The following is a 12500-nucleotide window of genomic DNA, read 5'->3' as shown; positions in this document are numbered from 1 at the left end:
TGAGGATGAGGATGAGGATGAGGATGAAGATGAAAATGAGGATGAAGATGAGGATGAGGATGAGGATGAGGATGAAGATGAGGATGAGGATGAGGATGAGGATGAAGATGAGGATGAGGATGAAGATGAGGATGAGGATGAAGATGAGGATGAGGATGAGGATGAAGATGAGGATGAGGATGAGGATGAAGATGAAGATGAAGATGAGGATGAAGATGAGGGTGAGGATGAAGATGAGGATGAGGATGAAGATGAAGATGAAGATGAGGATGAAGATGAGGATGAGGATGAGGATGAGGATGAGGTTGAGGATGAGAATGAGTATGAAGATGAGGATGAGGATGAAGATGAGGATGAGGATGAGGATGAGGATGAGGATGAAGATTAGGATGAGGATGAGGATGAGGATGAGGATGAAGATGAGGATGAGGATGAGGATGAAGATGAGGATGACGATGAGGATGAAGATGAGGATGAAGATGAAGATGAGGATGAAGATGAGGGTGAGGATGAAGATGAGGATGAGGATGAAGATGAAGATGAAGATGAAGATGAGGATGAAGATGAAGATGAGGATGAGGATGAGGATGAGGATGAGGTTGAGGATGAGGATGAGGATGAAGATGAAGATGAGGATGAAGATGAAGATGAGGAGGAGGATGAGGATGAAGATGAAGATGAGGATGAAGATGAGGATGAGGATGAAGATGAAGATGAGGATGAGGATGAAGATGAGGATGAGGATGCGGATGAGGATGAGGATGAAGATGAGGATGAGGATGAGGATGAAGATGAGGATGAGGATGAGGATGAGGATGAAGATGAGGATGAAGATGAGGATGAGGATGAGGATGAAGATGAGGATGAGGATGAGGATGAGGATGAAGATGAGGATGAGGATGAAGATGAGGATGAGGATGAAGATGAGGATGAGGATGAGGATGAGGATGAGGATGAGGATGAAGATGAGGATGCGGATGAGGATGAGGATGAAGATGAGGATGAGGATGAAGATGAGGATGAGGATGAGGATGAGGATGAGGATGAAGTTGAATATGAAGATGAAGATGAGGATGAGGATGAAGATGAGGATGAGGATGAGGATGAGGATGAGGATGAAGATGAGGATGAGGATGAAGATGTAGATGAAGATGAGGATGAGGATGAAGATGAGGATGAGGATGAGAATGAAGATGAGGATGAGGATGAGGATGAGGATGAGGATGAGGATGAGGATGAAGATGAGGATGAGGATGAAGATGTAGATGAAGATGAGGATGAGGATGAAGATGAGGATGAGGATGAGAATGAAGATGAGGATGAGGATGAGGATGAGGATGAGGATGACGATGACGATGAGGATGTGGATGAAGATGAAGATGAAGATGAGGATGAAGATGTAGATGAAGATGAGGATGAAGATGAGGGTGAGGATGAAGATGAGGATGAGGATGAAGATGAAGATGAAGATGAAGATGAGGATGAAGATGAGGATGAGGATGAGGATGAGGATGAAGATGAGGATGAGGTTGAGGATGAGAATGAGTATGAGGATGAGGATGAAGATGAGGATGAGGATGAGGATGAGGATGAAGATGAGGATGAGGATGAAGATGAGGATGAGGATGAGGATGAGGATGAAGATGAGGATGAGGATGAGGATGAGGAGGATGAGGAAGAGGAGGATGAGGATGAGGAAGATGTGGATGAGGAGGATGAGGATGAGGGGGTGGAGATAGAGTGGGAGATTAGCTGTGCCCTTGACCCTCAGTGTACCTGACCAGTGTTGAGTTGGGCCGGGTGACCATGTGGATGGAGACAGGGACCTGGACACAACTCACCTGGAATGGGGATGGGCTCACAGGCCTGTGACTGGGAGTCACATTTATATATGGCGCCGGTGATGTTCCTGCTCCCATTTCTCTCCAGCGGCGCACTGACAATAATCCTGGCGGAAGATTACAGACCCATTAAACCAGGTCCAGCGGGGGAGCAGAAGGAACTCCCCATCGCTAGACATGTACACACACACACAACCCCTTATCACAACATCAGGACCTCCCAGAACACTTCAAGCACGAGGAACTCGCTTCGGAAGCGCACCTACTCTTGGCACGCAGGAACCGTGGCCGTTGTCTTGCGCTCAGCAAGATCCCACAAGCCGCAATGAGACTGATTGGCTGAGGGATAGACCTTGCATTGACCGAACACCGGCGCGATCCTCACTTACCTCTTCCAATAGTGGCCAGTGGGATAAGTCACATCAGAAATCAGAGCAGGAGTAGGCCATTTGGCCCCTCGAGCCTCCCCATAACCCTTCACTCCCTTATCGCTCAAAAATCTGGCTATCTCCGCCTTAAACATATTCAATGACCCAGCCTCCTCGGCTCTCTGGGGCAGAGAATTCCACAGATTTACAATCCTCCGAGAGCAGAAATTCCTCCTCAACTCCGTCTTAAATGGGCGGCCCCTTCTTCTGAGACTATGGGCTAGAACCTCCACTTTTGTGCTTATCGCCCCCACAATGGGCGGCGGGGTTACATTTTTTTGACCTTCTGCCGGAAAGCGTGGCCGCCCTCAGCAACGGCATGGCAACGCTCGATGCCCGCGACTCTGGAGGCCAAGGGTCACCATGACCTGCGCAGAAGAGGAGACCGAGAGCGAGGGAGCTCAGAGGGACCGAAGGCTTGGCTGGGTGTGGGTGTGGCTGCTTTGGGAGGAACGAGGGAGAGTTTCGAGATTCGCGGCAAGTAGGCAAACAGAAGGTAGCTGTTACCGGCCACATATTTGCCCGAATTTGGCCTCTAACGGAGGGCGAGGAGGAGGCATCACAGCACGCCGTGGAGACTGAGGCTGGAGAGAGCGGTGAGGTGGGAGAGGAGCACCTTGGAGGGCGCAAAAGAGCGAGGAGGTTCTCGGACGAGGCAAATGCCTCCCTCCTGCAGGAGGTCGAGTTGCGCTGGGGGTGATTTGACACAGGGAGGGCGTGGGAAGCCCACCCCAAAGACCTACCAGAGGATATGGACCGAGACAGCAGAGGTGGTCTCGTCGGCGACCAACGAGGTGCGTGAGGGCAACCGGTGCCGCAAGCGACGGAATGACCTTGTGGGATCCGCGAGAGTAAGTATTACATTGATTAACATGTACTTATGTATTTATAGAATTTGATTTGTAGCAATCATGAGTGACTATCAGCAGATGTGAGGTCTTTCACTTTCGGTGGGGCTTTTGTCGTGCATATGCTGTGTGTAGCGCTGGACTCACCTTGTCACCCGAGCAACCCCCTTCTCCTCGGACAACCTCATTTGTGTCTTGCAGCTCAGCCGGCAGCGCGCCCCCAGGCAAGGCCGCAGAGGCCAGAAGGTGGAGGTGGGGTGGGGGGGCGCAGTGCCCGGCTCTCCGGACGATCCTACGTCTGGTGCTGAGGAGCTCCGATTCCCGCCCGTCAACCCGCTGGGTCTGCCCTCGGCGGATGGGAGCGCGGACTTCGAGGGACCTGCATTGGCCACGCTCCAGAGGCCATCCCACCCCGAGGCCACCGAGTGGTCCTCCGGTCATTCCCGCCTCCACTCCGGCGGTGCTGGCCCCACAGGGCACCCCCAGTCGTCCCCAGGACGGCGCCGACCCCGCGGAGGTCTGGTGGACGCGGCAGGTCTGTTCCACGAGCGCGACGTGACAGCGGAGAGATGGTGCAGTGGTCCAGGAGGTCTGTAGACATTGGTGACCAGCTCATCGAAGCATTAGGGGGCATATCCCGACACCCGACCACCATGACCGAGTACATTCCGCGCATGGCGGAGTCCCTGGACGCGATGGCCAGTAACACTGCTGCCACAGGCCTCCCAGTGGTCCCTGAGCGCGACACTCCACCCCTCGGTTCCGCACCACCACTGCGAACGACAGATGAGAACAAGGACCAAGGGGCAAAAACGCGAAGGTAGAATATTATCTGAATGGCGGCTGATTAGGAAAAGGGGAGGTACAACGAGACCTGGGTATCATGATTCCTCAGTCATTGAAAGTTGGCATACAGGTACAGCAGGCAGTGAAGAAGGTACAGGTATGTTGGCCTTCATAGCGAGAGGATTTGAGTATAGGAGCAGGGAGGTCTTACTGCAGTTGTACACGGCCTTGGTGAGGCCTCAACTGGAATATTGTGTTCGGTTTTGGTCCCCTAATCTGAGGAAGGACGTTCTTGCTATTGAGGGAGTGCAGCGAAGGTTCACCAGACTGATTCCTGGGATGGCGGGACTGACATATGAGGAGAGACTGGATCGACTGGGTCTTTATACATTGGAGTTTAGAAGGATGAGAGGGGATCTCATAGAAACATATAAGATTCTGATGGGACGGGACAGGTTAGATGCGGGAAGAATGTTCCCGATGTTGGGGAAGTCCAGAACCAAGGGACACAATCTTAGGATAAGGGGTAGGCCATTTAGGACTGAGATGAGGAGAAACTTCTTCACTCAGAGAACTGTTCGCCTGTATAATTCCCTGCCACAGAGAGTTGTTGATGCCAGATCATTGGATATATTCAAGAGGGAGTTAGATATGGCCCTTACGGCTAAAGGGGATCAAGGGGTATAGAGAGAAAGCAGGAAAGGGGTAATGAAGGAATGATCAGCCATGATCTTATTGAATGGCGGTGCAGGCTCAAAGGGCTGAATGGCCTACTCCTCCACCTATCTATCTATCTGTCTATCTATCTATCTATCTATCTATCTATCTATCTATCTATCTATCTATCGATCGATCGATCGATCTATCTATCTATCTATCTATCTATCTATCTATCTATCTATCTATCTATCTATCTATCTATCTATCTATCTATCTATCGATCTATCTATCTATCTATCTATCTATCTATCGATCGATCTATCTATCTATCTATCTATCTATCTATCTATCTATCTATCTATCTACCTATCTATCTATCTATCTAACTATCTATCTATCTATCTATCTATCTATCTATCTATCGATCTATCTCTCTATCTATCTATCTATCTATCTATCTATCTATCTATCGATCGATCGATCTCTCTATCTATCTATCTATCTATCTATCTATCTATCTATCTATCTATCTATCTATCTAGCGATCTATCTATCTATCTATCTATCGATCTATCGATCGATCGATCGATCGATCGATCGATCTATCTATCTATCTATCTATCTATCTATCTATCTATCTATCTATCTATCTATCTATCTATCTAACTATCTATCTATCTATCTATCTATTTATCTATCTATCGATCTATCTCTCTATCTATCTATCTATCTATCTATCTATCTATCTATCTATCTATCGATCGATCGATCTCTCTATCTATCTATCTATCTATCTATCTATCTATCTATCTATCTATCTATCTATCTATCTATCTCTCTATCTATCTATCTATCTCTCTATCGATCTATCTATCTATCTATCTATCTATCTATCTATCTATCTATCTATCTATCTATCTATCTATCTATCGATCTATCTATCTATCTATCTATCCTGCTTCTGCATCAGAGAATATTGCCCCTTCGGCAGCCCCCGCTCCCGTACCTGTCCAACCAACGCATCTGCCTTCATCCCCTCCAATGAGAAACCGCCTGAGGAACTCCTTGACCAGGCGCCATGGAGCGAGGAGGGGTAGGGGTAGAGATAGGGAGAAGGAGAGGGGCGAAGGAAAGTGAGGTGCATGTGTGCAGATGGCTGTGTTCTATCTCCATCTGGGTGTATGCAATTTGTTGCAATGTATGGGGCCTGGGGACCACTCTCCTGCTTTGCCTTTGTATTCTGTGTTGCTGGACATGTTGAACATGTGATTTATGTCAACGGCGGTAAAAGTGGGGTGTGGGCAGGGGTTGGGTGTCATTGGCTGTGAGCCTTATGATTTCAGACCAATGTTGGTCTTAAACTTTTGTGATGACACTAAGTTGGGTGGCAGTGTGAGCTGCGAGGAGGATGCTATGAGGCTGCAGAGTGACTTGGATAGGTTAGGTGAGTGGGCAAATGCATGGCAGATGAAGTATAATGTGGATAAATGTGAGGTTATCCACTTTGGTGGTAAAAACAGAGAGACAGACTATTATCTGAATGGTGACAGATTAGGAAAAGGGGAGGTGCAACGAGACCTGGGTGTCATGGTACATCAGTCATTGAAGGTTGGCATGCAGGTACAGCAGGCGGTTAAGAAAGCAAATGGCATGTTGGCCTTCATAGCGAGGGAATTTGAGTACAGCGGCAGGGAGGTGTTGCTACAGTTGTACAGGGCCTTGGTGAGGCCACACCTGGAGTATTGTGTACAGTTTTGGTCTCCTAACTTGAGGAAGGACATTCTTGCTATTGAGGGAGTGCAGCGAAGGTTCACCAGACTGATTCCCGGGATGGCGGGACTGACCTATCAAGAAAGACTGGATCAACTGGGCTTGTATTCACTGGAGTTCAGAAGAATGAGAGGGGATCGCATAGAAACATTTAAAATTCTGACGGGGTTAGACAGGTTAGATGCAGGAAGAATGTTCCCAATGTTGGGGAAGTCCAGAACCAGAGGTCACAGTCCAAGGATAAGGGGTAAGCCATTTAGGACCGAGATGAGGAGAAACTTCTTCACCCAGAGTGTGGTGAACCTGTGGAATTCACTGCCGCAGAAAGTTGTTGAGGCCAGTTCACTAAATATATTCAAAAAGGAGTTAGATGAAGTCCTTACTACTAGGGGGATCAAGGGGTATGGCGAGAAAGCAGGAATGGGGTACTGAAGTTGCATGTTCAGCCATGAACTCATTGAATGGCGGTGCAGGCTCGAAGGGCCGAATGGCCTACTCCTGCACCTATTTTCTATGTTTCTCTGTTTCTACGTTATTTGAACATAACCTTGTTGCGCATTGTCTCAGAGAGCTGGACCGTTACGCACTGCTGGTTCCTGACCATGAAAGGGTTAAATGCAACTTAACATCAAACCACGTAAACTTTAACTGGCACCAAGCTGATGGGCGCCATTGATGGGTGAGCTGCACACACACACACACACACAGCAGTGAGTCAGCGTTGTCACTCACATCAGCGCTCTTTCAGGCAAATCGGTCATATGTCAGCTCCTCACGCAAGAGTGGGATTTAACAAACCTCAGCCACGCCATTGGTGGCTGTTTTTGTTGGGGCTGTGGCGGGGGCGGGGGGGGGTGAGCGATATTGTGTGCGTGGTGGTAAGATTGACGCTGGGCGATCTCCATGGCCGCTAGTTTGGGTAAATAGACTCTTTACGACAAAGAACAGTGGGCGGGCGTTAATATTGAACCTCGGCGTTAATTCTGTGCGGAAAGTAACGCTGGGCGATATTATGGCCCTTGAATTCGCCCATTCTGCTGATTCCGCCCCAAGAAAGTGGGCGGGCAGCTGTATTTTTTCTCGGCGTTAAGCCCATCATGAAAATAACGCTCGGCGATAAGCCCGTCAGTTTCCATTCTGTGCCAGGATGGGCGACATATGGGTGTTACACGTCATTTCAGCGGTAAAATGGACATTATGCATGTAAAAAAAATGTAGGTTCTCGTCTCATGTCACCTAGTTTTAGTTGCCCCTATGAGTGGAAACATCCTCTCTGCATCCACCCTGTCGAGCCCCCTTCAATATCTCATAAGTTTCGATAAGATCACCTCTCATTCTTCTAAACTCCAATGAGTAGAGGCCCAACCTCCTCAACCTTTCCTCATAAGTCAACCCCCTCATCTCCGGGATCAACCGAGTGAACCTTCTCTGAACTGCCTCCAATGTAAATATATCCTTCCTTAAATACGGAGACCAAAACTGCACGCAGTACTCCAGGTGTGGGCTCACCAATACCCTGTACAGTTGTAGCAGGACTTCTCTGCTTTTATACTCTATCCCCCTTGCAATAAAGGCCAACATTCCATTGGCCTTCCTGACCACTTGCTGTATCTGCATACTAACCTTTTGTGTTTCATGTACAAGGACCACCAGGTCCCGCTGTACTGCAGCACTTTGCAATCTTTCTCCATTTAAATTATAATTTGCTTTTCTATTATTTCTACCAAAGTGGATAATGTCACATTTTCCCACATTATACTCCATCTGCCAAATTTTTTGCCCACTCACTGAGCCGGTCTATATCCGTTTGCAGATTTTTTTGTGTCCTCCTCACAACTTGCTTTCCCTCCCATCTTTGTATCATCAGCAAACTTGGCTACATTACACTCGCTCCCTCCATCCAAGTCGTTAATATAGATTGTAAATAGTTGGGGACCCAGCACTGATCCCTGCGGCATCCCACTAGTTACTGATTGCCAACCCGAGAATGAATCATTTATCCCGACTCTCTGTTCTCTGTCAGTTAGCCAATCCTCTATCCATGCTAATATATTACCCCCAACCCTGAGAACTTTTATCTTGTGCAGTAACCTTTTATGTGGCACCTTATCGAATACCTTCTGGAAATCCAAATACACCACATCCACTGGTTCCCCTTTATCCACCCTGTTCATTACATCCTCAAAGAATTCCAGCACATTTGTCAAACATGACTTCCCCTTCATCAATCCATGCTGACTCTGTTTGATTGAATCATGCTTTTCCAAACGTCCTGCGACTGTTTCTTTAATAATGGACTCCAACATCTTCCCAACAACAGCAGATGCTTTTACGTCCCGCCCGAGAGAGCAGACGGGGCCTCAGTTTAACGTCTCATCTCAAGACGGCACCTCCGACAGTGCAGTACTCCCTATGTACTGCCCTCTGACAGTGCGGCGCTCCCTCAGTACTGCCCTCTGACAGTGCGGCGCTCCCTCAGTACTGCCCCTCCGACAGTGCGGCGCTCCCTCAGTACTGCCCTCTGACAGTGCGGCACTCCCTCAGTACTGCCCCTCCGACAGTGCGGCACTCCCTCAGTACTGCCCCTCCGACTGTGCAGCGCTCCCTCAGTACTGCCCCTCCGACAGTGCGGCGCTCCCTCAGTACTGCCCCTCCGACAGTGCGGCGCTCCCTCAGTACTGCCCTCTGACAGTGCGGCACTCCCTCAGTACTGCCCCTCCGACAGTGCGGCGCTCCCTCAGTACTGCCCCTCCGACTGTGCAGCGCTCCCTCAGTACTGCCCCTCCGACAGTGCGGCGCTCCCTCAGTACTGCCCTCTGACAGTGCGGCACTCCCTCAGTACTGCCCCTCCGACAGTGCAGCGCTCCCTCAGTATTGCCCCTCCGACAGTACGGCACTCCCTCAGTACTGCCCCTCCGACAGTGTGGCACTCCCTCAGTACTGCCCCTCCGACAGTACGGCACTCCCTCAGTACTGCCCCTCCGACAGTACGGCACTCCCTCAGTACTGACCCTCCGGCAGTGCGGTGCTCCCTCAGTTACGCTGGGAGAGGGTGTCGATGTATGGTTTGTGAGGGAGCAGCAGAATCGATTTAAGATCAAGACCGTTGTAAACTTGTTTGCCAGATCGGAAGTCCTCTATTTCCAGCTGCTGCCTGAGCAGCTCAGCAACAATCGCTGTGAGGTTAAACTGCAGGGCGTAGCTCAGAGATTGAGGTTTCTTTTCCAAACAGGTGCCGCCTAAAGGAAGACAGTGCAGAATATCTAACGCACTGTGACACCCGGTCCCAGAGTGGGAAAGGACAGTGCATCGAACGCACTGTGACTCCCGGTCCCAGAGGGGGAAAGGACAGTGTATCTAACGCACTGTGACACCCGGTCCCAGAGGGGGAAAAGACACTGTATCTAACGCACTGTGACACCCGGTCCCAGAGTGGGAAAGGACAGTGTATCGAACGCACTGTGACTCCCGGTCCCAGAGGGGGAATTGACCACTTTTCCCAGGAGTGAGCTGTTGCTGTAAGAATGATAATGTCTACTTACCCTGGGTTACTCCCAGCCCCGAACTGAAGGACCCTGTATCCAAAGTACGCGTCTGCGTTGCCCTGAATTATGTCCGGCTTACTGGTGTCGATATTGAAGCTGTTGGCCATCATCACCACTGGAAGACAAGCAGAGAAGCAACCTTTAGTGTCCTAGAAATGTAGAAACATAGAAAGTAGGTGCAGGAGTAGGCCATTCGGCCATTCGAGCCTGCACCGCCATTCAATAAGATCATGGCTGATCATGCACCTCGGTACCCCATTCCTGCTTTCTCTCCATACCCCTCGATCCCTTTAGCCATCCTGTGTCTGATCGCTGGCATTTTCGCTGACGAATTGCTGATGATACAAAGTTGGGTGTGAGGAGGACACAAGAAATCTGCACAGGGATATAGAGAGGCTAAGTGAGTGGGCAAACACTTGGCAGATGGAGTGTAACGTGGCAAAGTGTGAGTTTATCCACTTTGGGAGGAAGACTAAAAAAGCTAATTATTATTTAGTTGGGGAGAGTGTATTAAATGCTGCGATACAGTTCGACCTGGGGGTCCTTGTACATGAAACACAACAAGTTAGTATGCAGGTACAGCAAGCGATCAGGAAGGCCAAGGGAATGTTGGCCTTTATTGCAAAGGGGGATGGAGTATAAAAGCAGAGAAGTCCTGCTACAACTGTACAGGGTATTGGTGAGGCCACACCTGGAGTACTGTGTGCAGTTTTGGTCTCCGTATTTAAGGAGGGATATACTTGCATTGGAGGCTGTTCAGAGAAGGTTCACTCGGTTGATTCTGGGGATGAGGGGGTTGACTTATGAGGAAAGGTTGAGTAGGTTGGGCCTCTACTCATTGGAGTTCAGAAGAATGAGAGGTGATCTTATCGAAACGTACAAGATACTGAGGGGGCTCGACAGGGTGGATGCAGAGAGGATGTTTCCCCTCGCGGGGGAATCTAGAACTAGAGAGCATCGTCTCAGAATAAGGGGCCGCCCATTTAAAACTGAGATGAGGAGGAATTTCTTCTCTCGGAGGGTTGTAAATCTGTGGAATTCTCTGCCCCAGAGAGCTGTGGAGGCTGGGTCATTGAATATATTTCAGGCGGAGATGGGCAGATGTTTGAATTATCGCGGAATAAAGGGTTATGGGGAGCAGGCGGGGAAATGGAGCTGAGTCCATGATCAGATCAGCCATGATCGTATTAAATGGCGGAGCAGGCTCGAGGGGCCGAATGGCCGACTCCTGCTCCTATTTCTTATGTTCTTATGTAAAACGCCCTGAACTCAGATCTCTCCGTTCTATTCTCACCCACTCAAGGCCCCTTCACTGCCCCAGCTGCTCTGTCCAGACCCACCAATGCCCGGTGGTTCCTCTTTCTGACAATGCATCCTATCCCGCTCCCACCTCCAGGCCGTATCCCTTGGTCTGGCCTCTTTCTCCCTTTCCCACTCACCAGCCACCCCGCCACCCGCCCCCCCATCCCCAGCCCCCGCACACACACATAGCCAACTTCGGCCTCTGCTAGCTACCGGTTACATGGCCACACTGACTGAGGCCTGAGAGCAGGGCCCCCCCTAGCAACCGGTTACATAGCCACAGTGACTGAGGCCTAGGAGCAAGGCCCCCCTAGCAATCGGTTACATGGCCGCACTGACTGAGGCCTGGGAGCAGGGCCCACCCTAGCAACCGGTTACATGGCCACAGTGACTGAGGCCTGGGAGCAAGGACCCCCTACCAACTGGTTACATGGCCACAGTGACTGAGGCCTGGGAGCAGGGCCCCCCCTAGCAACCGGTTACATGGCCACAGTGACTGAGGCCTGGGAGCAAGGCCCCCCCTACCAACTGGTTACATGGCCACAGTGCCTGAGGCCTGGGAGCAGGGCCCCCCTCTAGCAACCGGTTACATGGCCGCACTGACTGAGGCCTGGGAGCAGGGCCCCCCTTAGCAACTGGTTACATGGCCGCTCTCACTGAGGCCTGGGAGCAGGGACCCCCCTAACAACCGGTTACATGGCCACAGTGACTGAGGCCTGGGAGCAGGGCCCCCCTTAGCAACTGGTTACATGGCCGCTCTCACTGAGGCCTGGGAGCAGGGCCCTCCCTAGCAACCGGTTACATGGCCGCTCTCACTGAGGCCTGGGAGCAGGGACCCCCTCCCCTAGCAACCGGTTACGTGGAAGCACTGACTGAGGCCTGGGAGCAGGGCCCCCCCCTAGCAACCAGTTACATGGCCGCTCTCACTGAGGCCTGGGAGCAGGGACCCCCTCCCCTAGCAACCGGTTACGTGGAAGCACTGACTGAGGCCTGGGAGCAGGGCCCCCCCGCCCAGCAAACCGGTTACGGGGCCGTGTGCGGTACTGAGGCCAACTCGCGGGCAGGAAGGGTTCCCAAACTTACTCGCGCGCGCGCCATTGGCTCCCGATGAAACCGACGCCCCTTCTCCCACAGCGCCCCCCCCCCCCCCCCGCCCGTACTCTGCCCAGGCCCCGCACTCTGCTCCCTCGCGCGCCTGAATCGATGACTCGGGCCTCAATCTTTCACCCCGTCAACCCGACCAGCATCTTACCCCCACCTCCTGTTAGCGAACACAATCACAGACATTTGCCGCACGGGAGGAAGGCCATTTCGGCCCAT

At 51.0% G+C, this 12500-nt stretch overlaps 1 protein-coding gene across 1 annotated transcript in view; it reads right to left on the bottom strand.

The window, feature by feature from the left end:
• Nucleotides 1-1841: 1841 nt before the first annotated feature.
• Nucleotides 1842-12500, bottom strand: part of LOC139250569 (integrin alpha-11-like) — a gene marked incomplete at its 3' end in the record, with an annotated part of 11283 nt that continues 624 nt past the window's right edge. Inside the window, exons 2-3 of the mRNA XM_070872963.1 lie at nt 9876-9993; nt 1842-1948 (exon numbers count right to left, since the gene is read on the bottom strand). Of these exons, the coding sequence (XP_070729064.1) occupies nt 1842-1948; nt 9876-9993 (225 nt within the window). The remainder of the gene's footprint in view (nt 1949-9875; nt 9994-12500) is intronic.

Source organism: Pristiophorus japonicus, unplaced genomic scaffold (assembly GCF_044704955.1).
Source record: "Pristiophorus japonicus isolate sPriJap1 unplaced genomic scaffold, sPriJap1.hap1 HAP1_SCAFFOLD_391, whole genome shotgun sequence".
Taxonomy (NCBI): Eukaryota; Metazoa; Chordata; class Chondrichthyes; family Pristiophoridae; genus Pristiophorus; species Pristiophorus japonicus.
This window is presented reverse-complemented; position numbering and strand designations above follow the sequence as displayed.